General features: G+C 36.7%; 1 protein-coding gene across 4 annotated transcripts in view; it reads right to left on the bottom strand.

Annotated features, from left to right (window-relative positions):
- Positions 1-6,268: 6,268 nt before the first annotated feature.
- The window catches only part of DIAPH2 (diaphanous related formin 2), a 245,851-nt gene continuing 225,392 nt past the window's right edge, over positions 6,269-26,727 (bottom strand). For all 4 annotated transcript variants that reach the window (XM_075435212.1, XM_075435213.1, XM_075435214.1 and 1 more), the window contains one exon: positions 6,269-11,141. In XM_075435212.1, the coding sequence (XP_075291327.1) occupies positions 11,077-11,141 (65 nt within the window). In that variant the 3' untranslated portion in view covers positions 6,269-11,076. The remainder of the gene's footprint in view (positions 11,142-26,727) is intronic.

Genomic DNA, 26,727 nt, shown 5'->3' with positions numbered 1-26,727 from the left:
GGTATACGGTCCACTTCACAGAGACGTGGGCTGAAGTTTGCTAGTGAAGTGCTGTGGCAGTAATGCTGAAAGACGACCACCAAATCTCTGCAGGCAAGAAAATAATTGTTATTATTTTAAAAATGCAGTTTAGACAGTCAGAACCCAGCTCTGGCTGACTGAGCAAATTAACCCCTGCCCTTTGCCGTTCCCCCACACTGGCACCTTTCACAGGCTGTGCAACAGTACTGACCTCACGGACAAACACACGGGCGCTTTATACGGCAAACTGAAGGATGAGAGCTGAGCAACACCTTGTGTTAGATGATAAAACTAACCGTAAGCTGTGAGTTTGCTCCTTTTCCTCCTTAGTATAGCAGACTTTTTCTCTCTGTGCTACCAATTTCCATGTTTTCTCTTTGAGGAATTTACATATTTTCATTTCTTTCTGAAACACCAGCTTTCATAAATCACTTTATAACACCACGTTATGCGTATTTTGTTCTTGCTCCTTATTTCTTTCCTATCCTTTCTGGCATTATTCATTATACCAAATGTTGCTTTCCAGTGTAAATCATGAAGTTCCTTGAGATATTTTTACCATTATGATTGAGAGCCGAGACTAATGGCTGATTATCACCGTTCCACTTCCTTTGTTTGTCAATCCTTTGCTACTAAAATGTTAGATGCTTGTCTCCCACTCCCCTCAGTTGGAGATACCTCTATTCAACCAATGTACACTTTGAATATCCAGTAGGGTAGGAATGCTATAATAAAGTAATTATTAAGTTATGTTGATGTGAACGGTGGCAGATTATTCATTTTTGTTAAGTGACTTAAGTGTTAAGTATTGTGCAAACATAACGTAGATGATTCAAAAGGCATTTCCATTATGTTTAGTTAAATTCACAGTAACTAGATACTTGGAAATATTTTCTCCAAAATGGAATCCATGCCCAGTTTTGTACTAAAGAATTTGTAAAATGATTTTTAACCCCCTGATACCACAAATAAGCTTACCTTTAAACTTCAGAATATATTTATATGTGAGGAACCACCTACTTTTAGAACTGATGAGATGAAAAAAATTAAGTAATAAAGCAACACATATTCTACCAGCATACAAAGGGAATTAAAGAAAGCAACAAATTTCAATAAATTAATAATACAATTGATATTATCCATTTTTTTTTAACAATTTAGTCATGCTTCAAGAATCAAAACATATAATGTGGGCGCTTGCAGATAGTTAGGGGAAATTTTTTATATGAAGAAACTTTGCTTTTGACGGAGAATTTCTCTTTCATTAAAATTACAGATATGGGTAACTATAATTTGTCATATAGATGGGGAGTGATTCTAAAGTCCACAGAAAAGCTGCCATTTATTTCATTCAGTGTCAGAGTATCAGCCTGAAAACAGCAGAGACAGGCTTAATATGCACCACCTATACACAGCAGCATCCAGACGACGGACTATAGTACACGTAAACATTACAATAATACATTAAGTAACTGCTCTAATAATACTAAACTGAAGAGTACTTTGCATGTCTGGTTTGGCATCTTAACCAGACCTAAAGATCCCAATATGAACTAATTAAGGCTCTCTGAATTATACACACTACATTTTCTACCTTATCGCTACCTAACATAACCTGATGTGCTTCTGTGTCTATTAGCTCTCAAAGTAGGGTTTTGTTTCCCCTAACACCTGCATTTTAGCTTCTGGTACCAGTAGGTAATAAGAGGCTATAAATTACCCTCATCACCTTAATAATCAGAGGATTGCTGAATAAGCTCCAGTCCATCATAACATAATCACATTCCAGCATCTGCGTCAGGCTTTAAGACTTCCTACTGCTTACGAGGAATAGTGGTCTGAGTCAATCAATACAGAAAGCATTAACACTGCGCAACATATTGTGTATGGGATAGAGACACTTGCATATCATTACAGCAGCAATACCTCAATGATTAACTTCTGTACCAGAAGTGAATCAATACAAATTTTTGTTTCAAATAACACAGGCAGGTCATTACAACAAAATGTGTCTGCTGTATTTCAACTGAGCACGTTACTATTTTCAGTATTTTCTTCTTTCCACTGCGTTTGACTGTTCAGAATTCTACAGGTGTCAGTGCTGAGGCAACGTAAATGGGTTTGCAGACTAACTACAGAAATCTGCCAATGTCTTCATGAGGAGAGGGAAGACAACATGTTTTTGGACTAATTTATCTAGTCAATGCAAGGAATAATTTAAACCTTTCAAAAATCAAGCTGATAACAGCATAACCTTGGGCAAGTTTTGCTAATCTATCTTTACTTTAAAGGTGATGAAATTAAAATCGGAGTCCCAGGTACTCGCTCTAGGTTAGTAGCTGGGCTAAGGACAGAATCAAAGGACCATCACCTCCAGCTTTACGCTGTACCTATACACAGGGCTCTTGTATTGCACTGAATTCCTCCATGTTGTTCAAATGCAACTGAAAATCACCTCTTTCATTTCCTGTAAACTGTTCCTAACCTTTAGAGCGCAGAGAAAGCCGAAACACGTAAACAAACCGCTGCAGTGCTGCCAGCCCGAGCCTGCAGCAGGAAGCCGTGGCTTGGAGGAAGCAGCAGCTCCTTGCTCCTCAGGCAGCACCCAGGTACCAGGGCGCGTTCCCTCCCCTGTCCAGCTGGGAACCCACCTACAGCTGCACCTTGCTTTCTGAAATCCTTTTCCAAGACCTGCCAGACAAAGTGCAATGTGTGCCTCCTGCATGCGGAGAACGGGGCGTCCCAGCAGCGCAGCCTGAGGAGCTCATAGCTCCGTCCGCTCAAGCGGCTCCTGCAGCGGCTGAGGCCAACCCGCCACGCGTGCTTGCGGTTTGGGCCTCCGCTTGGGTAAAATGGTCTGAAAAAGTGAAAACTACAACAGAAGAACAGAAGAGAGTCATGCTGTACTCACGTGTATCTTCTTTCCGCATCCTTCTCATGCACTAGTTGTATGTTTTTTCCCCTGAGTGTTTCTCAGCTATAATAATTCAATGCCAGATTTCTCTGCGTTTCATTTGATGGTGGGATGTTTTATATCAGCAATTCTTTTTTTAAAAAAATTAAAACTAAAAGGACATAGCTCAAAGGATTTCAAATAATCTCTGACTACTTTCTAGAGGAAAAAAGAAAAAAGACAGTATTATCACCACTGTAGAAACTAACCCACCGGTTTACACTTTTCAATTTTATACTTTTCATAAACAAGAAGTAAAATTTTTATTTAGACTTAGTGATACCATGACTACTGACTTCTGTTGCAACACTGCTACTACTACTAAGCTTTACTCCTAACTGGCAACAATATCCTGGAATGAGCTAAAATTCTCTGAGTAAAACAAACAAACAAACAAACCACCAAACCAGCCACAATCTCAATTATCAGTCTATTCTCATGCTTCAGACGTCTTCATAGAAAAGGCTATTCACTGGGCAGACTGCTTGGAACACTCTAAGTTCCTCTCTTCCCCCATAAAAAACACATTGGCAGACGTCTGCAGCTGGGCAGCCTGCAAGCCTGATCTTTATTTCTCAGCACTCAAAAACCTGAGCACAGCTCTGGACAGTGAAATGCAGTGGGGAACAAAATACTCACACAGCCATATGTTCAGTTGAAATATAAGAACCTTCTTTGTTTTAACTTGTTTATGCTATCTGAAATAAAAATGATTTTAATGTTTGCAAGTGCATCTCCTCATAAGAAAAAATGCTACGACTCTTTCTAGACCCATCACCTAGACACAAAATAAGCTATATAAAATACTGTGTTAAGTTATTTTAGGCACTATTTGAAACTCCTTAAATCTTGCTCAAATTATTGTTCACTGGAATCAAAACTATAACTTATTTGAAGAGATTTTCATTAGTTTCAGATAAAATACACATTGCATTCACACATATTTTGCCTATGATTAAATTAGATCTTTCTTGGCTTAAAAGAAATCTGAAATACTTCTGGAAGCACAATTTTCATTTGGCCATTCTATGTTACCCCACAATCTTCATTAAAATATAACAGATCAACTTCAAAATCTATTATGCACAGTGCCAAATCGCACGTTGGCAAATTCACCTCTCGGTTTTTTTGTTTGGTTTTAGCACTGCTCATTACATATAGCGCAAAGGCCTTTTTACAGGTTTGCCACTACTTTTTGCCTTTGTAATTTCATTTCTCTTCATGACAGTGAAATCAGCCATTGAATTATCTTTTTTTTGTCTGTACTTTTTTTTAATCCGTTCTTTAAGTTGACCAATCCTGTACCAATTAAGTAAAAGAACTTTACTTGAATAGGTATGGAATCAAGCTGTGGTTCATTTAAAATGTTATTTCTTTAAATTTACAACCTGATTCATAGTTTATAATATATATACACCTTTGGTTAGCACTTATTTTTCTCTCTTGAAAGTAATCCTCTTCCCTTTTTGCTACTCCGGCAGATAAAGAACGTTTAAGAAAGTGTGGCCATTAACAATTTCCTCCACACATGGAGGAGTCTCCTGAGCCACTTCAGGGTATCTGCACCACCACAATGCTACAGCAACAACAGCCTGGTGCGAGTCTCCAACGCCACGGAATTCCCAGTCTGGTAATTATTTACCAAGTCATCCTTGTACTCTCAAAGACTTAAAACCATACATTTCCGAATGTTGCAGGAGCAACTTCTGCAGGTCAGAGACCTGGGTATGTGTGGGGTCGGTGTAACGTCAGTGGAGAATTAGAATTAATTTACACCAGATGTGAACTTATCGGGACCAGGTCTCATTTTCCCATTTTTTTTTTTTTAAGGACTCAGGCACTTTAAAAAGCAGATAAGCACTCACAGGGCTTTTCAGTCATCTGTGCCTCCGAGATAATTTGCCCCTTAAGACTCGGAGATTGATTATTCCAATGGCAGAAAGTTGGGCACATTGCCCTCGCAGAACCTGGCCCGCAGACCCGGCTCTGCGACTGCCTCGCCGTGAGCACATCTACAGCAGCACGTAGCAGGCTGCCGCGAGCAGGCTGGGGGAGAGCCAGCTGAAATCAAAAAGCTGTGTGGTTTTGTTAGCATGGTGCTGGAGATGATATCCTTTGCCTCTCAGATGGGTTTCCTCGGTTAGCCTTCTTACTACACTAACACAAATAAACAGCTTTCAGTACCCTGTGAATTTAAATGGACTAAATTAGTGTTTGCTCACAGCCTACAAGCAAAACAAAAATCCCTTATTTTTGGATTTTTCTTCTTAGTTTCTCTAACCTATTGAAAAGGATTAATTACGGCCATTAAGTACTCATCAAATACTTTTGAGGAAATCAATTGAGTATTTTTATAATTTTACTACAGCCCAGTAATCTTGACTTCCTTAAAAAAATGTAGAAAGGCTCATTTTGAGATGATGACTGGAAGAAATAGAGGCGTATAGCTCAAATTTACAGAAAGTATCCAAAGGTAAGAAAGAAGTCTGTCTATGTGGCAGAGGGCCATAACTCGCTACCAATCTGAAGTTCACGTACAGGATTTCCTAAGCATGTGAGGAAGCAACAGAAATCATTACCATTGAGAAAGGTATTAAGGTACCTCCTGCTTGTTTCAGGACAAATTCTGCCTGGCAGTCTCCCAAAGGCAAAAATATCTGAGAGGATGATGGGAATCCCAGACCCCTACACTAGAAAGTCAAGAACATTAACCTAAAAATAAGGAAAAAGAATAAGGTATATGCAGGACACCATTATCACATTTTGCTTAATCACGACAATCACAGCATTTCCATTTATAGCTGGCACTTAAAAGTTTTCTTTTTTTTTATGTTAATCCCATAAGAAAATAAACCTCTACTGCTTCACCATGTATCAAATAGCGCATTCTAACTATAGATCAGCTTGTTAAAAAGAAAACGGTGCCTTTGACCATCCCTTGGCTTATCTTTTCCACATATAAAACGTAACTTAAGGAGTGTTATATCAGCATGGCTGATCATATTCATTAGAATCCCATACAAATAGAATCTTTAGTACATATTGCATAAATTCAGTGCTATCTCTCTATACTGTTGTGCAGTTCAGCCTGGTGTGGTGACATCAAGTTGTTTAAGGTGTAATGTACAATTCTGAAGGCAAAAGGCTGTCAAGTTTCTATTCTGTTAAGATCATTTTGTGACCAAGTGAAGTAAATAATTTGGAAAACACCAATAATAACTGACTCACTCTGTGTCTGTCTTAAAAAGTCTGTACTGGATTCCACCCACTTAAAATAAATATGGACTCATGTAATTTGTTTAGTGATTCCCTTTTATTGTTATTTTTGTAAAAATAAAGCGCTATCACCTTGATTTAATATTGGGGGTTTTTAACTATATACTTTTTATATTATGATCTTCAAGTCCTCCTCCATTGGAAAAGGCATCTTCTTCCCCTAATTCAAGGCAAATACACTTAACACCTTAGAGAAAAAATCCCAGAGATCCGTAAAATGCCAGCAAGCCAAAATGGAAAGTAATTTCAGGCGTGATGTTTTTATACAACACAAACAGAGTTTGAGGTGATGGTACTCCATAGGTAATAATCATTATAAACAAGTAAAACATCGGCGCACCTAGCAAAATCATGTTATGTATATCTTTATTACAGTTTTCAGAATACATGGATTAACAATGGCCAGGCTGTGATTTCATCAAATTCCTATTTTAAACATTACATACAAACACGGAGCTGTGTAAAAAATAGAAATGCATGAGTTTTGTCACTTTTTTTTCTTTTTGGCATCAGGAGTCATGTGACTTCCAAAAGGGAAACCAAATGGTGCATGGTAGCAGACTGACTGAACTGTAAGCGATTATTGTTCACATTCTGTGGCATATGTATCACCTCAAACAGTGCTAAAAGAAGCACTACAAGAACAAATCTTTCTCCTTTAACTTTCTTCTGACGACATCAGTGGGTGCTGAGGACTGTAAAATTCACAGGCTTACACAACTCCCTTCCTTGTGCACAAAAGCAATATGTGATCTGGAACAGAGACACCTGAAGCTGAGAGATTTGGCTTTATCTGCTTTGATGTTTTTCTATTTATTTACATTTTGTGTGCATGCGTGGGCACGTGAGTAGATACTGCAGAAGAAAAGATGTAGAGGTTTCTTACAATACTTACTTTAAAATGAATAACTTGCAAATACAGTATGGCACATAAGAGGTGGGCTTTGCAGTGCTTTATCGCTTAGCATTTGTTATGCCTGACCTCTGGGCAATCTGAAGGCAAACGTCAAAGTATAATTCAGCCAAGCCTTTATTTAATGGATAAGAAGCAATTTACATACATAGGTAAGTTTGCTCCCACGTAACTATTACCAGCTTTAAATATTTACTAACTGTATCATTCTCAATGTAGGAAGTACTAAATTCACCCATCAGGGTTTTCCTGAGGGATGCAAAAGCTGAACATTGCAAAGTTTTCTTAATGAAAGCTATAGGAAGATTTCCAGAGTCAAACCTAAAACTCAGCCAGATTCTCAGAGCTTTGCAAACCATTTGTATATTGTGGGAAGAATTTAAAGTAGGTTGCTGATGAATTGTGGTTTGGATAGAAACCATGAAAACTTGATGTTTTTTACAGCATTTGTCTGAGGTAGTACATATACCACACACAAAAACGCAAAAACATACAGATATTCATAACTATTTGCATATTACAAAAGGGAACTATGGGAATGCTTGCATTTGTATCTGAATTTTCAAGAAAGAACAGATAATTTTAGATAACTTTTTTCATATTGACCATGGTTGTCTAAAACTAGAACAAATTATGTAATAGTATTTCTGGGAATACTTCCTGAAGCTGTTTGTCAATGCCCTCTGAGGCACCAATTTTGTTTTGGCTTTAGCATCAGTCCCTAATATGATTAACACTTAAACAAAACATCACTTAGGTGCTGGGAAAGGATATTTGTTGAATCACAAACAAACATACATGACAAACTGTGTTGCACTTTTTTCTCAGCAAACTGCATAAAACTTGAGCAAAAAATGTCTAGTGTCTTTACATTTCTGATCTGTACAGCCAGTAGTTAAGCAACAGAGATGTATATTTGTATATGATTTAAACATTTCATTCCCATGTCAATTGCAAATTTACTTCAAATCATTGCAAAGGTAAGATTATTTTCCTCTTAAATAAACTAAGAAATGTAAACAGTGTAACATCATAAAAAAAACCCCTCTTCAGTACTTGTAACTGGTAAAATGTGAATGCAAACAGATGTGCTGGTATATTGTTAATGTAATGTCTCAGAGGACATATAGTGAAACATAATTAGCAAGAAATTTATGTATGAACCCTCCAGTGATTTTCTTTCTGGGATAACTTTGAATACAAATATAATTTAACTGATATATTTCATTTTTTTAAAATTAGAAAATAAGGCAAGTGCATTTCTGAAAAAGGTGCTACTCTTCTACACTTCTAGATAAACATGTGACACCTCTGAAAATTAGATCAATAATAAAAACATTAAAAATATCTGCAATTTAATATAGACTGAAAAACTATCAAAAGACAAAGTGACCAGCATCAATTTCAGAAAATATTTTAGACTTCATAAATACGAGCACCCTATATTTACATAAATTATCTTCTACACTAGTTTTCCTTTGAAAGACACTTTTGTTCTAACAGATATGTCCATTAAATTATATAAATGTTTCAAATACGAAAAAAATAGTAGTAAAATAGAAGCATCAGATGATGGTATTTTGGATTTGCTTTTTTTTTTCCCCCTAAGATTTGGTTCTTGAAAATCTGTAGTCAGCTTTCACAGAGCTTTAAAAAAAATATAACCCATGGAAATGAAAAACTTGTGCACTAATAATTACTGCTACAGTGTAAAGATTCTGTTGTGAGCTTTTGAGTTTTCACACATATAGATTATACCAATACTTGTAAATCCCAGCAAAATGCTCATTTTAAAATTTGAATTCTAATACACTGTTGATTGTAGTACAAATTTATATAGACATTATGAACCTAATCCTTTTAAACTGGCTTTGTACATTAAGCAAATTTTTATAACTGTAAATTTAGTAGTTCCATTTTAAAAGGTTATGCTTCAAGACAAGGTTGATGTTGACCTTACACGAAACAGGATGTAATTCTTTGCATCCCTTACTGATAAACAGGGAGACAGAATCCTGTCGCATGCATTTTTTTTTTTCCTGAAGTACCATACAACTCTCTAGTTTGCTACTAAAAACACAAAAACCGCCAAACAGTTTAGGAAGAGCATTAGTTGACAGCACACATTTCACTAGGCTTAAGCCATATTCCTATGTTTAGAGATATAGCAATGGGCAAAAGCCCCGTTTCCTTTGAAGACAATTAAAAAAAAAATATTTCAATACTAGATTGAAAAGGAGCTGTATCATTTCTTACAATAATTGGATATCGATCACTGTAGTCTGAAATTGTGAGAATTTATCCCAAACTAGCCAGACAGACTTAAGAGTATCTTACCAGAGAAGCAAAAAGAATCTACAGTACAAAGATGCTTGGCTCAAGCAGTAGTGCAAAGTTACACTGCCCCAGTATCGAATGCTCCTCTAGAGCTAGCAGTTTGTGCACAGCAAACAACGTGACAGCTTACCTTCCAAACATTCTTTATATAACTTCAAAAAAAAAAGTTCTCCATAACACCAGGCAATAAAAGTATTCATCATAATTCATCAACCAGTGAAAAGCAATAATCATTTGAGAACAAGTGCCATCTACTACACTGTATCCCATTTTCTTAAATATCATAGCTGAACAACGTATGAGTAGTTCCACTGGAACTCCCACTTAAAATCCTCCATCCCATCCAGATAAGCAACGAACCTTTAGTAAAAAGGATGGTGAAGACTGACCTGAACACCAAACAGACTGTACATTCAACTAGAGTCTGGGGAGAAAAGGGAACCATCGCTCCCCATCGAGTGGCAGAACGTACACAGTGTCAGCTACGGAACTGACTGCTCACCTGAGGTACTGCAGTGCAGGGGCCTGTATGCAAAGGAGAACGGGAGGAGCTTCCCGAAAAATCAGACTGCTGCAATCATTGATCACTGCTATAGAGTGCTCCAGGTAGAAAATTTGTTCTTAGCTGCTAAACCCTCAGCACTAAAATCCACCAGTAGAGATCCCGCTACATATTTTACCTGAGAAACAGAGGAAAAACTCAAGAGGCAGTTCTGAATAACTTCATTATGTAGCTTGTCTCTAAAAACCTACACAAAGGTATTTTTAGCGTAATTAAAATAGGACAATCGTATTTTTCCCCCAGATATCTTTATAAAGAATATATAAGTGCATAATTAGAAAAATCCCTCCTTAGATACAGTTAAAAACATATCCTGCCCTTGATACCATTTAATTTTGGTAAAATCCTATGCTCTGTTTTATTTAAATTTTTTCAGCAGTGATAACTAACTATACATCATCATATCACCAAAAGTGTAGATATGTGGTATATCCTATGTGCAGCCAAAATAGCTGAATCCACCAGGCCTTACGCTGAGATACGATTCAGCAACCTGACTGGGGCTGTGTGTTGCTTTTTTATGGTTACAAAAAAAGATTCTGGTAATGTAGATCAGCTCATCTCTGAATTTATTAACATACAATTTTATTATGTTTTTCCTTTCATGTCCAAATCAGAACTGCAAATGGAATCCACAGCTGTATTCTTTCAACAAATTTGTATTTTTTTACTCGTATAAAACATAACCTAGAAATCCCCAACTCCTTTCATGTAAGTTGCCAGCTTTAAAAAAAAAAAAAAAAGGAAAAAATAAAAAAGAAAGAACACAAGAAAATGAGATAGATATCCTACTGTTTAACACTGTTTACAGATCTTGGTAGTTGGGGTAATAAGATACAGTATGTGGATTATTTAGCAATAGCTTTTAAAATACGTAATGTTTATACACCTTCTCATTTAATCAATATCAGTATTCCTTTATGATCATTGCCAATTTGTATGATAAACTCTTTTCAAAGTATATCTGTTTAATTGTAAATAAAACAATTCACTAATTCTTTGGCATCAGAAGAATCATACAGCTGCAATTGCTCCGTTGTGGCGAGAACGAGACCTTTCCAAAGTTACTCGTCTGTTATCTGTAATACAAAGAGAGGAAAAAATAAATCACCATAAGATTTGAAACATGGATAATGCAATGTCAAGAGGTTTTCAAACAGCCCTGAAAATCATTTCAAATGATATGTAAATAAGTAACTAGGAGACTGGATCAGAGAAGTTTCACACTGCAGCTGCCAGACTGAGTTCAAGAGTTCTGCAATCAGCAATAAATTACTTTCTTGATCAGAGAAGCTGGTTGATGAAAGCATTAGGAGAATCCTGAAACACGGTCCCCTTGGAAACAGCACACAATAACTAAAAATCTGAGTACAAATCTTATTTTATAAACAATTTATGCACAGAAGCTCTGGTAGAATACATTCCAAGTTCCACGCGAATGTACTGACCAGTGTGGTGGTGAAAAGCCTACCAGATGCTACAAGTATAAAAGCACGAACAGTATTCACCATAATTTGGTCCAGAGTTAAAAACAGAATAGTTAAATCAGCCACTTCCTAAGCATTTCCTGATTGTGCAATGTGAACAACTTTTGGTATAAAATATTACACAGTAATTATTGCAATGAATAATAAATACGTCTCTATCACAGGAAAACAATCATGAAGTACCAGCCACATTCCTAAATGCCTTCAAAATAAAATTTTAAAGTAATGAATATACACATGCACACACACAAAAAGGGGCAGAAAATTAACACCCACTTCGTTTTCTGGAGGTTTTGATCTTTCTTTTTTAAAACATGGTCTTGCTACGCAATGTTTTTATTATTTTTTCTGGGACTGCGTACTTCTGACCTAGCCTCTTCTACTCTCTCCTGTCATACGCAGGTTGCTGCTCTTTGTTTGCAGCAGTACGGTTATCTACGTTGTTACAGCATCAGGGTGTCCTAATACACGGCTGGAACTCCTACGCAGTCCTGGAATATTACAAAACAACAGTCACTTCAGAAGCAAAAAGTCTGACAGATGAACTGCAGGCAAGCAGGTTTTCTCAGCTTTTTCCCAAATGAGCTGATTTAGCTCACTGTTTCCACAATGCAGCAGACTGTGGAAGCTGGTGGTACTGGTACTGCTGTGGAAGAGCACGAAACTACAAAGGTGGACAGTTCGGGCATAAAGCAGGAGACTCCAACAGGAATAGGTTGTCCAGGGAGGCTGTCGAGTCTCCCTTCTTAGAGATACTGAAAGTCTAGACATGGTCCTGGACAACTAGCCTGAGGTGACCCTGCTGAGCAGGGGGCTGGCCAAGATGACCGCCAGAAGTCCTTTCCAATCTCAACCATTTTGTGATACTGTTCTAAGCTAACAAAGCCAAATGGTCCTAGCACATTAAATAACATTCTGGAAAAGACAAAGAAAGTCATCTCAGTGATCTGTTTCTGGACAAAGAACAGAGGACGCCTGTGGAGACTGCACAGGCTCTGCAAAATCAACCTTCCTTATCCCTGTTCAGTGAAAGTGTCTCCAATGCTATAGGGAATTAACGGCTCCTTTAGCAAGATTATTAGTTCTTTTTATAGTTCTGCCTTGCCTCCTTTTCCTAATGAATCTATCCATGCATAAAGTATTCAAATTACCCTAAGTCAATCTGCTTTGCACGGGAATAAATCTCTCCACTGGTTGCAGTGTCACTAGGCACTGGAAATTAAAGAATAAAAATGCTGTCTAAAACCCAAGGAGAAGAGCTATCAACTCAAACGTGCTGATGTTCCTCTGTAAACAGTGAATAGTAAATAGTCTAGTGATACTCGCTCTCAGTGGGGACAAGCGCCTTCACCAGCAGACTAATTCTTGATATAATTTCAAGATTGTCAACTGTACAGGTTAAAAACAGGTTAAGAGAGTCTAAGAAATGTTGATTTCTTCATACTTGTTGTTTTAGATTTTTCTCCTTTCTGTTTTTTGTCATCATGGTAGAGACAAACATTTTCTGCAAATGATGGTTCAAATTCTCCTGTAATTGCACAATTGAGTAGGGACTTAAATAAAACACAAAACTGTAAAAAACAGAAGCATTGTAATTCTCTTCTTCAGCTGATGACAAAGCATTTTCCCAATTAGCAGAAGTAATATATTCTTGTAAATTACTTCCAGTTTTCAAATGGAAGTAATTATAATTTTCTAGAGATAGGAACACAAAATCTGAAAGATTCAAGAGAGACTGGAAAGAACCACAAAGTTTTTCTAATCAAGGAAACTGGGATACAATGATTCAGTTATCACCAGTGAGAAACAATGTCAGCACGTGCAAGAGATTTTTCTGAAAATCTTAGAGCACTTTATAGAAAATCTAACTAAAACAAAGGCAAGTAGGATATAAATCACACTTTGATAAATTTTTCAGCTTATTATAAATAGAGGGGTGAGACGATAAGATTTAGTTACTATCAAGGTGAAAGCTTTAACATATCTGAAAAATCTGGAGGCTAATATAAAAAAAATCATTGCCAAAAGGCTCAGGTATATACTTTAGAAGCATGTAAAAATGACTGGAAAATATGATAATAGTTTCTGTATGTACAGTCATGCCTTCTGGGTAACCCATCTACCTATGCAGATGAAAAATTTGTTTCTTACTTTAACATCAGAAGTCCATCTCTTTTAAAAGTAGGGCATTTAAGAAGCATCCACAATGCTCATATTACAGACATCATAATCTAGCTCAGAAATTAACATATGAACTTAAAAGTGGTTTCTCAATCAGCTGAATGGACCTTTTCTTGTTGCAGTAAAAGGCAGAGCAATGAAGGATTAAAATGGAAGACAAAGCATATTTTTACATCATAAGATAATCTTCATCTTCTAGCTAGCTGGATCAAATTCAAATGAAGTAAATATACAATTCAATGCTGAGAAATCAAATCAGTAGTTCCTTTTTAGTCTATATAATTGGCCTGGTTTCAGCTGGGATAGAGTTAATTTTCTTCCTAGTGGCTGCTGTATTTTGGATTTAGTACGAGAACAGTGTTGATAACAATGATGTTTTTAATTGTCGCTGAGAAATCAAGGACTTTTTCCCATCTCCCATATTCAGCTAGTGAGCAGGCATGCAGGAGCTGGGAGGGAGCACAGCCGGGCAAGCAGGCCCGAGCTGGCCAGTGGAAATGCTCCACGCCATGGAGCTGACGCTTAGGTTGTGAATGGGGGTTGGCCGGGGGGCAGGAATCTGCAAGTTCTGCGAATTCCACGATCGCTGCTGGGGGACTGGCTGCGCAGTCGGTCATTGGGCAGTGAGAAAAACTGTATTGTGCACAGCTTGTTTTGCATATTCTTTATTATTATTATTCCTTCCTTTGTTGTTTTATTAAACTGTCTTTATCTCAACCCACAAATTTTACTTTTCATCCATTCTCCTCCCCATCCCACCGGACGGGTGGGAAGAGCAAGTTGCTGGCTCCCAGGTTAAACAACAATTATATTGGAATGTAATCTTGGACCACACAAAACTTTACACCTCCACTAGAAGAAATACATGGACTTTCTTATAACAATTACTTGCTCAAGTCTTCTTGCACTCAATATAGTACCGAGCTGAGAATAAATAAAATCTATAACATATAAGATATTTGTAGAGGTGCTTGTGATACATAAACGTCATTCACCACATAATATGAATCTACTGATGTAAAAAAAATAAGCAAAACCATAAGCAGCTTAGTGTATAAGTACAATAAATACATGCCATGAAGTAAACAACAAAAAAATCTAAACAGTTATTTTTTAGACAATGTATTTTAATTTTATGAAATTTGACAACTTCACCCTTAAGACGTTCTCCCTTCTACTCTGTGTGTATAAAAGTAGAAATTACAGCCAATTAAAGACACATTGATAAGGGGGAGGAAAATATTTCTGAAAAAACTATACACTACAAAATGTATTTTTCCTTTCCATAATGCTCCTTCGTTAGTTCTGTTATTAAAAGAGAAGTCTCAATAGCTGCAACAGATTTATTAACTCAGTAGCTTGTTATCAACATAAAATTCTGTTACGTTAGGAAAAAAATAAATTATATTTTGCAGAACTGCAATACTAAGATTAAGTGACTTTTCCATTTCACTTTCTTCTTATCCTCTCTTCCAGGTAGTAACTTTGTGCTCTCCTAATTATAAGCCTTACTTTTTATGAGCAATCAATGCTAGTAATAATATAGATGTTCTCCAACTGAATGGACTAGTCATGAGACTGAGATATCTGGTAATAGAAAAAGACAGTCTACAAAACCATACCTCAAAAGTACTCAAATGGAATTTGTATTATCCTGTAACAATCACAAAAAAAGTTCTCTCTTTGACATGCCTTATATTAAAAAAATAAACGTATTATAAAGTGGTACCTGGGGCTCGGTACCTTAGTTGACTAATTCTCCAGGATTAAATATTGGGTTTTTTCAGTCAAAGTATTAAAAGTGTTTCTTTGTCCCTTAATTACAGCAGTCATTTCAAACACTAGACTGATTTTCAAATCTTATTTCCCTGCAGACTTTCCTAGAGTGCTCATCAGCAAAGTATCTAAGTTCCTCCCAAATGTAAATAACTGCAGCACCCCTTAATTAGCATTAAAAAATCAGCAACAACAAACCCCCATAATCACACAAAACCCCCACAAAACCAGACATGACTGGTCCAGATAACTAGTTTTTGCCCTTTTTTGTTTTTAAAACAAACATTAATCTATATGCAGAAGGCAAAGCACCTACATGTTGTAGGAAAACGGGCTAGAAAGTATCCTGGGCTTTTCAGGAATAAATACTACCACAACTATTTTGCCCTCCTCAAAGACAGGGGTCACAGGACCCTCATACCTGAACAACACATATTTTAAAGAATGCCTTAATTAATAAATGCTATGCTAATCACATTAATAAGAGCTTAAAATAGTGTCAAAATGTTGAAACTGGAAGAGAGGCAGCGTACAGCACTGGGTGCTCAGCTTGCAACTGCTGTGCTGGAGCACATGCTGGAGGGTATGAGCCCCACTAAGAACAACTCTGAAATGCTAATTTATTTAAAAAGCTCACACCATTAACTCACACAGTCACTAGACTTTTTTTCTCCCCCCCCCCCTCCTTTTTTTTCCTCTCCCAACTAACCACCCCAAGGTGAAAGAATTAACCTTCCCATAGCTGACAATAATAACAGGCGTTTAATGCTCAGAGAAAGAAGGTACCAGCTTGAACTGACTTGAAAATGATCATATGAAGCAGGTAGAACCCCCAGCAATGAATAAAATATTTAAAATTTTGTCTTTTTTGGAGTAATTTTGACTATGCAAAAGATGCAGAAATGCATGTTGTAAGGGAATTTGTAGGGCCAATGCCTCTGGGAATCAATGAAAGCATTTACATAAAATATTTATTTATTCATTCATGTAAAATTTTGTTCACTGGGAAATCCTACTGAAACACATGTTGTTTTTCTGAGCAGCCCAAGGGAAAATACTCCTACACGCCCAGGTACTTCAGCAAGCACCACAAACATATATAACACAGAAAACAATCACAAAAGCAAGATAACTTCCTATAAGTACAGAATGATTACACAAAGAATAAGTTGGACATTTGAAAATGTTTTAAATGGATGAACAGATGATGATTCCAAGGAGCAAACACTGCTTCTACGACATTGATGATATTGGCATTTCTTCTTTAAAGAAAATGTGGAAATCTGAACTGCATTTTACAAGTGTCACTTTCTTCCTGACAGAGATAACTAAAGATTTTCTATATTGTGTCACTGATTAATACTGGGACAAGTTAGAATAAAGCTAAATCTCTTTAGCCTGGGTAGCCACTAGTTTTCTCCCTGAGCCATGTATGCATAGGGAAAACTGAAGCCAAGTTACAATGCCATTTGATGTAACAGCATATTATCAATTGCTTTAAAGAGCAACCCATGGCAAGAATTAAGCTTTGCTATTTTTCTTTATTGACTGCACGTGCTTTCATCAGCTTAGCTTACCAACACTGAAAGACAAATCTTTTTGGAAATTGGAACTGGTGTAACATAAGAAAGCAGCAGAATTGATACAGTGTAAGACAGCAGGGAAGCCCATCAGTCTCCAGCACCTCTTTCACACCTACAGCTGAACACTGTTCCCTGTATTGCCTGGCCCTTACCTGTGGCATCATTAGAGAACACCAATGGGGAAAGGAGCTAGTCGAGGAAATTAAGTGCTTCAAAACTGTTGTCAGTGCCTAGAACAAAATCCTTTTGAGAAACAGCACCTTCAGAGAAAATGGCTCTCCTAACCTCAATTCTGTTAAGATTCAGTCCGTCTCTGAGATTTGATTTCAAATTGATCTTTCAAAATGTGTGGCCTTTATAAAAAAATAGCAATGAGGTAAAAATCAGTTATGGGAAAAATGCAGCCAAAATAACACCGCAGAAAGAACTCTCTGAAATAGACAGCACTTTCCCAAAGATCTTTATTGCACTGAGATGAAACAAGCAAATAAAACAGTTTTCTAACTGGGTTAAGGGAAATTGTATGGTTAATATGTTTTCTTTTAATCCTTTGGTATTTGAAACACTCTTATTTCAACCTCAGCAGGCACCTTACATATGCCTGGCAAAATATGAACTAGATGCTTTATCAACATCACACTGGGTCATTTTACATTCATTCGGATTTGATATTTTTGTAACCAAAAATGAGAAAAGATGAAGCGATACAACATCCTCATTCTCAGCTTTTTTTTCTCCTAAACAGAATCTGAAATTCTTGACAAACTTAAATGACCGCTAAAATGGTTGTTTTAGCATCAATTTCAAAGAAAACATTGCTATTTCAAGCAAACCCTTTAGCTGTGAGGTCATATTCTATAAAGCCTATTTTACTTTGGTTTAGGTCCACCCCCACACTTTCATGTGAAAGCTGAGTGATAACCTGAGCGTATACACAGTATATGTTGTTCTGATGGAGAAAAAGAAACTTACCCTTAGGCCAAAGAAATAGCACAGGTTTGGGGCTTTTTTTTTTTATTATTCTTACTTTTAAAGCCCTGAAAACCAGACAGCACATATAAATAGCCCAAACTTGTTAATTATCAACACATCATTTGTTGACCTTACAATAATTTAAAAATTATGTTTTTGACCTGGTTAGTGGGATGTTTACCAATATATTCATACATAAGAAAAAGTGTTGAAGGGTAAGAAAAAATGTAGAAAAAATAAGGAGGAACAAAAAAAATGGGTCAGTATAGCTATTCAGAAGATTTCTGGGATAGAAAGAAAAATTATTAAGGAGCATTGTAACTGACTTAAAAGGACGTCTCTCAAGACCGAACAGTCCTCCTGAGAAAAAGGCAGAAATACACCCATCTCCTGAGTTACCTGCAGAAGTCGGGAGTGTCAAAATTATCATCGTAACATAGTAAGCCTTAAAGTAAGACAGATCTGTATGTAGATATGTATTCTGTTTGAAAATATCTCCTTCAAAGGTTTGAGTCACTTAGGTAACACACAGTACTTTCATTCTAAGAAGGTTCCCAGACCAGCCTATGTGCACAATTTCTCACTGAGAAGATATGTGGATGTTTGGATTCTTTTTAACTTGCTAAATAAAAGTCATTAATAGCCAGAGGGCCTGTAGTACAGAGCCAGGTCTGAAACAGGGCGATCTAAAGGATTTAAGTCCTGACACAAATGAGTTTCACTCAGATTAAGAGGGAACAAAGACACATCTAATCTTACTGCTGCCACTCAGACCTAGCTTGCTGGGGACCGTTCATTGTAGCCTTTGTGTTGTATGAAAATGCAGAAAATCAGTAGAAAACACATTTATTTATATTCTATGTGTTATACACAAATATACTTTAAAAATGAATGATGTGAGAAGTTTAAATGTGAAATGGCATGTGTGATGACATTTACCAGCTCAGTGCAATCCAGCTGTGACCACAGCCAACACAGTATATGAACACAACAGAAGTCACATTTTTGCAACCAAAATCTAGGATGTTGACCATCTGTATCACAATTCCATGAAGTAAATAAATACTTATCCTACTTAGAGCTGAAGAAAATCTAGTAAGGTTAAGTATTTATGGAATTTAAAATGGATTTGTAAACCCTATTTTTAAGCAACCTTTTTAAAATAAATTTTAGTATTGCTTGCTTCTCAAAGATTAAAAAAAAAAAAAAAGAACTGGCCCAATAGGCTAAGATTACTCAAACCTTAAAATGATCTATTTAATATTTTAATTTGACTTTGCTTTCTTTGTTAATAGTACCACTTGGGATATGCATTGAAAGATTTTCCACAAAAAATGCAATGGAAAAGCCTTAGTTTGAGATAACACATGCCTGCCTCAGGGGTTACAAGACAAATCAATCTATTTTTCTCCTTTCCTCCAAGGGTAATTGGCCTTTAAAATTACAGACAAAAATAGGCCTTCATGTCAGTACAATGCACATATACAGCCATTTTCCATTTCTTTTTCAGTTTGAATTCTCTGCTGAGAACTAAACTTATAAAGGTAGGAAAATAAAAAGAAGATGAAGAGGAACGATTGCATCAGTTCAAATCCTCTCCAGTAACAAGCACACTGTGACCAGCATTTGAGTTTGGAATTACTGAAACCTGCTATGAATAGCTGTCATTTTCCTAGTCAGTAATTTTTTATTCTTGTTTGTGATAAAATTTGCTTGAATTTTTGTGACAGCGTGTACCACCGGCATTCATGGAGATCTGTCACACAATTCAGTCAAACTGAGAAGCTATAATTATTGCTTCATTTTTCATACAATGTCACAAAAAATGCTGATTTTTAGCTCATCCTTATGAAATTGCCTTTTTCAAGCTGCAATCACGGCTATGGGTATCCCTACAACCCTTATGCTGTGCTACATACACAATCACCTATAAACTCAGAGTTTTATACTTTGAATAGTGTTAAACTGTATACAGTAAATTTTAACTTGGCTAATAAATTGTTTCAAAGCAGTGAAACTCAGACAATAGTCTTCATATTTTTCTGATTGCTATTAAATGTGATTTGTAATACCTTATTCATATCATACCTCTAGTAAGAAATTCTCATGCAAAAACATTTTCCAGTGCATAAAGATGAGTAGTCAGCTAAACTACAGCCTGTACACAAAACCAACAACAACTAAGTTGAAAAATGTCAAAACAACTTAGTCTTTTAAAAACAGTACTAAAATTCCCTTGAAACAGAGTATTGAAAGTGTACCACTAAACCTTTCACGTGGACTTGCTCACTGGGAGTGTGTATACAGGTGTAAAGCAATTATTAGATTTGATATCTGAATGAACTCAGGTTCCCATTTGAGCGTGAATGCTTCAATGACCACATTATTTTCCTTCCAATGCTCCCAGACCTGATCAACTTAATTATTCTGACTAGTGAAACATTTAGGACATAAATGTATGATTTGTTTTAAACCAAATGAGACAACTGAAAGTACTTCATAAAATAGCACAAAAAAAGAACAAGATATATGAGGTGTCAAATCCTGGAAGAAGGTCAGGTCTGAGTAACAGTAACAAAGAAACAGAACAGAGATCCAGTGCAATAAAATTACATTTGTTCAGATATTTTCCCTTGAACTTCTAATTTGTAACATTTATTTCATCTCATCTACAGCGCAAAAGATATATCTTATGAATCAGAAGGGCAGAACAAATTTCAAAGTAAGTCAACTAGATCTGCTTCAGGAAAGAAAAACCCTAAACCTCAAAACACAGAGAATGTGTCTCTCCTTTCACGACTACACATACATTTTCAGCAGTTGTCCAACAGTAAAATTAGATCCTCTAATAAAAACCATTTCATGTCAGAGAGGACAGACTTGCTGATATCTTTCCCTATTTTAATTGTACCTACCATTTTACTGTTAAGGAAAAGCGTGTGACACCGCAAAAATATGTATTCACTTTTTGAACAGATTTGGTCTGGTGGTAACAAACCATACTCTTCATAAATAATATAATTTAAAATGGCTTCCAAAATGCCCTATTCCCAGCTCCCCTATTAACACTACTGCTCTTACAATTTGTATTTGCTTTGAAAATATGTTGACTGTAAGGTTACAAACAGGACAAAGAAATAAAGACAGTAATCGGTTCTGAACTTCAAGTACACAAGCAGCCATAAAGTTCGCATCTTCTCATCCGAATGCATCTGTCCTTAAAAAGACTCAAACTGACATTGAAGTGGTCCCCTTGCCCCTCGCCTCCTTCCACTAATGATATGTAATGGCTGCTGAGCCTGCAACAAACGTGTTTATGTCCAGCTAGATTGCCATCATTTTACAATCTAATCTGATACTTTTAGGAAAGAAGAAAGTCGCGAGAGACCAGCACCAGCTTGTGCTGAAGGCATTTCTTGACATCAGCCTTCACTTCGCACTTCAGATGGAAGTATACGATTTGACAAAACACACAGAAAGTCAGGAGAGAAGGCTCTTCACCTCTTCTCCGAAGCTGCCTGATAGGAGTCAATACCAATTCCTATACAAAGTTACAATCAAAACCTGCCAGATGAAAGTCAAAGGGGAAGCTTTCTAGCTTTTCCTTATCACATTTTTGTAAAGCGTGGCGTAAGAGTGAGCTTGCCTCAGCAGGATCACCCCCACCTCCACTTCTCATTTTCATCCATTAGCAGGTTAAATATTGGAAGCTGCATCTCCCATGTATAGATGCTTCATTCTTTGCATACAACATGAAAGTAATGAACTCAAAGCTAGTGAGAAAAGAGAAGGCTCTCTTCTCTATAGAGGAATTTCTTTCAGAACAGGAGTTGGATAATGCTCCTGAGAAGCAAGAATTTCCTGCTCTTTCATGGAAACTAGCTACCACAGTTTTTCTCCACACCCAGACAATTGACAGTGCTTGTCAAAAGCAAACAGTTTTCCTTGTAGCCTGCAAAAGTCTCTCTCCTGTATTTTTTATGCATCAGAAACAAATTCTCATTATATATATAAAAAAACTCAACTCTGCAATAACTTGTAGTCTACATGTAAAATGAAATATTTTAAATAATACAATAAAGGCAGACTATCCATAATTATTTTTTGATTAAATAAAATATCAGCATTTTTTATTCATGGCTAGGTTAACATTTACAATTCAGCATTTTGCAATATTTAAATGGAATTGAATATGCTATGAGAAAACTTAAAACTACACCATTCCTGTATGACCGGCTGGCACAGGCTGTAGTCTTTTGTGCCCAGCTGCACCTTCATCGTACAACGTTAAAGAAAAGCTCTTGTCTGAGCCTGGCAAGATGCTCTCATCGCTATCTGTTACTTCTCTACACACCCAGCTGACGATAGCTAGACACTGCGTGTGACTTTTGCGGTGAATTATTTGCAATGAAGGCATATGCACATTATATGAGTATGAAACTGTTGCTTATTAAAAGAATTCCTACAAGAAAATAATTTAAACTATACATGACAGCCCAAGTTCCTGAAAGTGATTATATTTTACCTTGGTAGCTGAATTTCTTTCTTGGCTGAGCACAGACAACTCCTTTATGGTTCAACATCGAGACTTTGGCGCTCAAATAAGGCAGAACTTGACCTTTTATGTTCATATAAAGAATAAAAGTATAGAAGCAGCTAATGCTGTAAGCGGGCAACAAGTTTTCATTAAAGAGCTCAAAATAGTTTCTACTTATTAATACTTGGGTCTGAGGACTGTCATTTTCTAAGGCTTCCTGTGCTATTTCAGCAACAACTGTCTTAGATTATCGGAACGCAAAAATTAACAGTTGATTACTCCATAATCCTGATCTATTTTGCTTGCAAAATCTGCCAACGTATCCCTTCCCGATCAACACAGTTCCTTCTGACGGGCCAACAAGGACCTCAAAGCAAGCAGGGCAGGGGTAGCGTGTGATCACAGCACACGCCCCTGGTATTCAGATAGTTCCTAAGAACCTGCAACTATTTTAGTACTGCCTTAACTGCACTTTTGCAAGGACTAAGGGCACAACGATGTTTAGGTGTACTATTATTGTCTGGCTTTTTAAAAACAGGTGTAAAAACTCTAGGGCTTTTTAAGACCATACACCAAAATATTACTTCCAAATGAGTCTGACTACCTAAATGAATTCCTATTTAGTAAAAAAATGCAATTATATAAACATGGACACAACTGTTCCAGAAGCAAACTATCTATATACACATGATAACTTCTTCCTAAGGTCAAGCTTTTCTACCTTTCCCAGGTGCATAACTACAAACCCTGACTAAACAATGAGCTGCGACAGTGCTAACAGCCTGTATTATGCATTATGAAGAGGACTGTAAAAAAAATGCTCTCATCTGTACTACAAGCAAGATGAGGTCTGGCTCGATAGACAATGAAGAATATATCCTATTAGTAATGAGAATATGTATCCAGTTCTCAGTGCAAGTTCCAGAAGTTTTAAATAACAATTTCACTTTATTTTAATATAAAAATAAGCAATATAGAGCTAAAAAGAAGTTAAGATATTCTAACTGACGGAGATTTCTTTACGCCACTATTTCTAACAAAAATGCTCTTGAGGTCACCAATTAACAGATGATAACTTATTACAACCCACAAGTGTTGCACTCTCTGGACAAATGTCAAAAATGGAAAACTAATTGGCATCTTTCAACTTCTCAATATCAGAGTTATAAACTTTTACGAAATTATTTACCATTTATGAAAGGAGCTCCAGAGGAAGCAATGCCAAGGTTAACATTGGTTGTCGCTGGTTTTCTCAGGCAGTGATACAATCTTCATATTGTTTACACATTTAAAAAAATATTTTGTTGAATGTTTGTAAGTTGTCTTTTAAGCACTGCTAGTTGAAAATCTCTGAAAAACTCTGTGGGAAAACCACACTTCTCCAGCTCCACTGAGCAGTGAGAACTGCTGTTCTGTGCTTTGTAGTCTCACTAGGTTACTGCATTGTTTCTGAAAGTTAACTACTTGGCATCACTTGCTCACAATCCTCCTGTGTTCCCTGACCTCTCTGTCAGATGTTAATTTCCTTAATACGTTATCTATCAGCTCTTCTTCCCTGACATACAAAACTTAGACTACACTAAAATTCTCTTGAAGATAACACTGATACCATACTCCAACTCCTGCTCTAATTGAAAAGGAGCTGCGTATGTAACTATGAGCAGGGGAACTAAGAACTACTGAGCAGATCTATTCTGAGCAGAAACAGAAAATCATCCGTACTTTCTCAACTCTTGCACTAGCCACATATCACAAATTCTAGGTAACAGCCCATTTACTCAGCTCCTACAATGTGTGTGAATGTAAAGCTTGAAGAAATATATGAATATTCACTTGGCTGGACGGGAAACAGTAATGACACCTTATGGAAAGCTGCTCAGCAAGATTTTGGAATTTAAATTCTGCTCTTCACCCTTCTCCGGTCTGAAGGGACAGAAGGGAAGGACAGGGCAGGGGTAGCTTGGCTGTGTATAACGTAGCAAGCAGAAGAGGCTCAGAACAGGTCAATACTGAGAGTACAGAAAAATGAGCAAGTCATTCAGGGACAAATCTTGGCCTTAAGCATCTTCTGAACACAGAGGTCTTGATTTGCTAATAAGGATGAGGGTTGTTGAGTGATCTTTGTCACATGGAACAGACTTTAGAATCCCTCATCTCCTCTTAGATGCCTTCTAGCCTTGAAAATAATGTTTTGTGCTACAAAGTAAACATTACTTTTCTTTCCAACTTTTTTCCCTTTCAGAAATGTAGTTTATTTACTCCAAAACTAGTTTTACCATACAAACAAGGAAATTATGAATTTAGATGGAAGAAAGTCAGGAGCCTCTGTCTGGGGTGGGAGAGGGTAGGGACTTACACAGATTTTGCTGCCAGCTAAAATGATTAGGAAAGTACATCCTTAATGCCACTAAAATAACATTAATCCACCAGATATTTTTTGCCCGAAGCTGGCAATGGCCTTTAGAATTATGTTTTGCTGTATGTAAACAGTTTTAACTACAAGCTCCTTCAATTTCATCTTAGGGAATATTTTTTCACTCTTGAACTAGTTTCATCTTTACAAATAACAGAGTGTGTTAACAGTTTACACCTATTTGTGATTCACTAGGCACTGTGGCCTTTTGAGTATCACCCTCCTTTTGCTTCTATTTTCCTATAGCTGCTAAAGCTAAGGAATTCTGCTGGCTTTTAAAGCCAAAGCCATGAAAATGATGAACAGCTTGTCCAGCATCCACCAGGAGCAGAGTGAATCGGACTGCAGAGCAAACAATGCAAAGCCTGTTTTGTTGAACTAAACTTTTGATCAAAGGATATATTACCTTTTCGTTTGTATCCTCTTTAACTAGATGTTCTAGACAGCATTTTCTACACAAGAGGACTGAGACTTTGCTGAACATGGATGATAATTCTTGTTGGTGTCCAAGTACTGCTCTTGCACTAGATACTCAGCAAACAATGATGTAAACTTACAGAACAAATGACATTTTTTTAGGCTCTTAAACTACTTCATCAGCTCTTTATGATGAATGAAAAAAAACAATTACCAAATTTCTTCAGTTTTTCAACCTAATATTTCAATAGAAAATTTAGTTAGGCTTTGGGTAGAGAAAGGCATCTCTACAGACTTTTTTTGTGAGGATGGAACTTTTAAAAATCTTTTTTTAATTCTATGAATTTTATATCTGTGATTTTGGAATATCCTGCTCAGCAGTAACGGAAAAGCAAACTGTAAATGAAAATTTTTAAAAAGCTTTAGTACAACATTTGTTACAGATTTTTTTCATAAAGTGTGCAAATCTTGCCACTTATACTCCAAGTGTTCTACTGACTGCAGTTTAGACAATTATGTCATAAGACAGCCTGCTTGCAAAGGGTGGAACATGGCATCTATAATACAGAAGGCAAAAAACCAAGGAAGAGAAATACTCTGAGGTATGCAAAGTATTTTCATATCTCCCTTCTCAATTTTTGCCGAGAATGCATTTAATAGTCTTTGAACAATACAGATGCACAAACAGTAAAAAAGAGTCAAAGTGCTAACTGCAATTTGATTTATTGTGTCTCTTCTGAGTTATAGTTCAAAACCAACCCTTATGTACTTCAAACCCAGCATGGTGTGAGACAGCCGTAATGCCTGGGAAGTCCAGTGGGAAGGACTGGTAAATGTCACAATTCCTGCAGGGCACAGGAGATCCTTAAAACAGGTAATGATTCAAAACTTTAAACAGAAAAAGTACAGCAGGGTGCCTTGAAAAAAAATCTGCATCAGGCTGAAAGGTCTACGGACTTCAGCTTAATGATGAGCAAATGAAAAGGTCACTCTGGGTTGTGATCAGTGCACGTTCTGTTACAGCTGTTTGATGCGACTGGTGCAACCATTTAGCAGCCCAGCAGAAGAACCATTAAAACAGTTCAAGTCACCCAGTACCTCTTAAAAGAAGATCATCCCCTTCTCTTCTATGTTGTCAAAAACATATGATCACAAGACTGTTCACTGAAGGAACCTTCTGAATGTGAAATAAAAATGCCTTATATGCTTTAAAATAAGTCTATGTGTTTATGTATGTGTACATAACCATGTTTTATCACTTAAAGAAGCAACAGTTTCTGTCTTTTAACATGCAAAGTG

This window comes from Opisthocomus hoazin, chromosome 14, assembly GCF_030867145.1.
Source record: "Opisthocomus hoazin isolate bOpiHoa1 chromosome 14, bOpiHoa1.hap1, whole genome shotgun sequence".
Lineage (NCBI taxonomy): Eukaryota > Metazoa > Chordata > Aves > Opisthocomiformes > Opisthocomidae > Opisthocomus > Opisthocomus hoazin.
Note: the sequence above shows the minus strand (reverse complement) of the source record. Positions and strands in the feature narration are given on the sequence as shown.